This window comes from Malus domestica, chromosome 15 (genome assembly GCF_042453785.1).
Source record: "Malus domestica chromosome 15, GDT2T_hap1".
NCBI lineage: Eukaryota > Viridiplantae > Streptophyta > Magnoliopsida > Rosales > Rosaceae > Malus > Malus domestica.
The window spans coordinates 55,961,151-55,964,591 of NC_091675.1; the positions used below are offsets into that span (position 1 = coordinate 55,961,151).

Genomic DNA, 3,441 nt, shown 5'->3' on the forward strand with positions numbered 1-3,441 from the left:
GCAAGACCCTTGGCCATCCATGGAACGCTGATCACTTGAAGTACTACTACAAATAGACTCACGATGTACAAGTGTTGAGCTATAGCCGTTCGGCATCCTATGTAATGAAGGCCATTTGGCAATGAATTCAATAAAGAGGTAATTTAGCCAACTCAGCCCTCACTCTTTTACATTCCTAGCAAGGGAACACTCAAGTGTTGAAACCTCAAAGCAGATATATCCAACACGAAACAAAATCTAAGTATGTGTCGACAAGACTATACAAAGAAAGGAACAACCAAACAATGGCTTATATCCAAACAATAGATCTATTCATACATAGCCAAACATGCATTAATAATAGTGCAAACACTCATAAACACCTAAAATCCAAAACTCTCAAGCTTATAACATGGGCACATGTTATACACACATCAGACTACTACATCCAGAATACATGCAGATAGTAAAGACACTGCTATTCATTCTCATCTGAAGCCGAACCCCTGGCAGTATCATTCCGCGTCCTACCATCATCCTCTGCATCCCCAAGATCCTCTTCACCATGCTGAGTCTGTGCATCAGCACTACCTTCATTATCAGACTCATCTTCGCTGCTAGGATCAACAGCAAGGACAAATGTCTCGCCCTTTCGATGATGCTCATCTATATCTTCGTGGTATTTTCGAATAATGCTCCCATCATCATAACGATCAAGGACGGCCATCCATTTCCTTTTTTCAAAGCGAGCTTCTTGAGCACAGTAGGGTTTAATAGCAAGATGAAAGGTCGAAGAACTTAAGTATTCTTGCACAGCAGCCTCCCTTTCAGTTGGAATGCTCTTCTCCAGTTCAGAAATCTCAACTAAGGCACCATCCAATTCTCCCCTAACCTTGGATACTTCCAAGGTAGCCACCTCAAACTGTTTTTTAGTTGCCTCAAACAATTTCTTAAGCCTTAGGTTCTCACCATTTCGCCTTTTCAAGCTCTCCATGGTTTCATCCTTCAGTTGGAGAGCCTGAGTCAAAAGTCCCTTATTCCTTCGGGCCTCGTCCACAAGCTGCTTATTCTCCTTCAGTTTTGCCTTGTACCGCTCAACCTCTTGCAGTCTGTCGTGATACTCGGCCATGACCTGCATGGCAAGACGATCATCACTACCTAAATAATGATAATAAAGAGGAAAAAGTAAGGAAATGACAAAGTAACACTCACATATGAAGACAGCTTCAACATCCGGTCGCAATCCGATTCATCCTTAGCTAAGGGCTCTCCGAGCTCATCGAAGGCGAATCGACGCCCTGCCAAGCAATTGTTGATATCCCCAAAATCCTTTGGCCGCGTGGCAACCCTCAAGTCCTTCCACGGGACACTGCCAGCTCTTTCCTTGCCTTTCCCCTCATGGCGGGAACCAGGATCACTTTCCTGGACAGCGTGCTCCATAGTAAGAGGATGAGGCAACAGTCGGCTCCCTTCTCCTGCAACTACGGCAGTAGCATTATCAACGGTCTCGACTCCAGTCTTCCTAAAGGCAGGCCCCTTAAGGACCCCATCTTGGGACTTAGGTCTAACGGATGGTTCCCCTCGGAACTTATGAATTTTCTTATGCGGTAGGATGTCTTCCGAAGGAACTAACACTGGTGCTTTCCTTTTATGGGTGCTAGTCCCTGTTTTCTTGCTTACCTTCTCCACTGCATAAGGAAAATCAAAATAAGAAATACAACTTTCCAAATAAAGTAAGGAATTGAGCTAAGTTTACATGAAGGATACAACTTACTCGATCGTCCCTGGCTCTCGGAAACTAAGGGTTGGAAACCGTACCGACGAAATAAGGGTCGTAGCTTGCTTAAGTGTCTATCCTCTTTGGGCACCCTCAACACCTTCTCTATGTCAGATAGCTCCTGCCCAAACAGTTGGATGGTGCCCCGCGTCACTACATGAAGCAAAGTGTTAGAAGCAAGAAAAGACCACAACAAATAGCAAATAGTACGAACGGTTGATACGTTACAACCTACAGTCTGGAAGTGAGTAAGCACACGTCGCTCAGGCGTGACACCCTTATCATACTCCCAATCATTATACAGAAAGCACCAACGGTTTTTCCATGTGTAGTATGCCTTTTTCTTACCATACACAATACGCTCTCTCTCACTCCGACATGCACACTCGGCATAACCAGTGCATGATTTTGCTGGGCGCATCTTGTAACAGTAACGCCACTGATGGAAGGAAGGCTCACACAACCCACACTCCATCCAAATGATATAAAATCCAATCAAAGTATCCCAGAAACCAGGATTGAGTTGCCCAGGTGCATATCCGATCAAAGATAACATCTTTTGCAACCACGGATGTAAAGGTAGTCTCACCCCTAAAGTCAGTAATATCTGGGTGTAGAACATAACATGACCCTGGGGAGGCTCAGAAGGCCATTCTTCATCATGTACCAAACGTATCCCTACACTACGAGGGATATTACATGACTGCCTTAGCGCCTCAACCTGCTTCTCATTATCTAACAAGTTATTCTTTAGATGGTCTGCTGTGAACTCAGAGCGAACTATGGGTATGGCATCAAAAACAACCCCCTCACCCAACGCCATGGAGGAAGAACTAGCAATAGCTAAAGTTTGACGGTTGGGAAGATCATCCAATGTTTCTCTAGTACCGGACTCTAACAAAGACCCTGAAGACTCCGACATTGCAGACTCAGACTTAGAGCTAAAGCTAGAAGAGCCCTCATCACTAGAACTTCCAGGCTCTGACATCTACAATAAGAAGAAACAAATTCTATCACTACATGCATGATCAAAACATAAGGAAGTTCCTATATTACCCACATGAAGATGGTGCAAAGCGATGCCGGAACCCTTCTCAATCAGAAAGCAATCCGTCTTCCACAGTCACTACAAAACAAGCAAATGAAGACCGTGTCAAGCGCCAAAAAAAAAAAAAAAAAAAAAAAAAAAAAAAAAACAGCTTCATCCAAAAAAGCTTCAACTGAAAAGCTTCACCTCCAAAGCTTCACCCACAAAGCTTCACCTCAAAAGCTTCACCCACAAAGCTTCACCCAAAAAAGCTTCACCCACAAAGCTTCACCCAAAAAAAGCTTCACCCGAAAAGCTTCACCCCCAAAGCTTCACTTAAAAAAGCTTCACCTCCAAAGCTTCACCCACAAAGCTTCACCTAAAAAGCTTCACCCACAAAGCTTCACCCAAAAAAGCTTCACCCGAAAAGCTTCACCTCCAAAGCTTCACCCACAAAGCTTCACCTCAAAAGCTTCACCCACAAAGCTTCACCCAAAAAAGCTTCACCCGAAAAGCTTCACCTCCAAAGCTTCACAAGGGCCCAAAGCTTCACTTAAAAAAGCTTCACCTACAAAGCTTCACCTAAAAAAGCTTCACCTAGAAAGCTTCATCTACATACTTTCACCATCAAAGCTTCACCATCAAAGCTTCACCTAGA

The 3,441-nt window shown here is 44.1% G+C and overlaps 1 protein-coding gene across 1 annotated transcript; it reads right to left on the bottom strand.

Moving 5' to 3' along the window:
- Positions 1 to 262: 262 nt before the first annotated feature.
- On the bottom strand, positions 263 to 2,933 carry LOC139187721 (uncharacterized). Its single transcript, XM_070813072.1, has 3 exons — positions 1,754 to 2,933; positions 1,192 to 1,667; positions 263 to 1,111 (listed from the first exon to the last, which is right to left on the bottom strand). Exons 1-3 carry the CDS (start codon positions 2,742 to 2,744, stop codon positions 458 to 460), a joined length of 2,121 nt encoding a protein of 706 aa, XP_070669173.1. The 5' UTR covers positions 2,745 to 2,933; the 3' UTR covers positions 263 to 457.
- Positions 2,934 to 3,441: the final 508 nt, after the last annotated feature.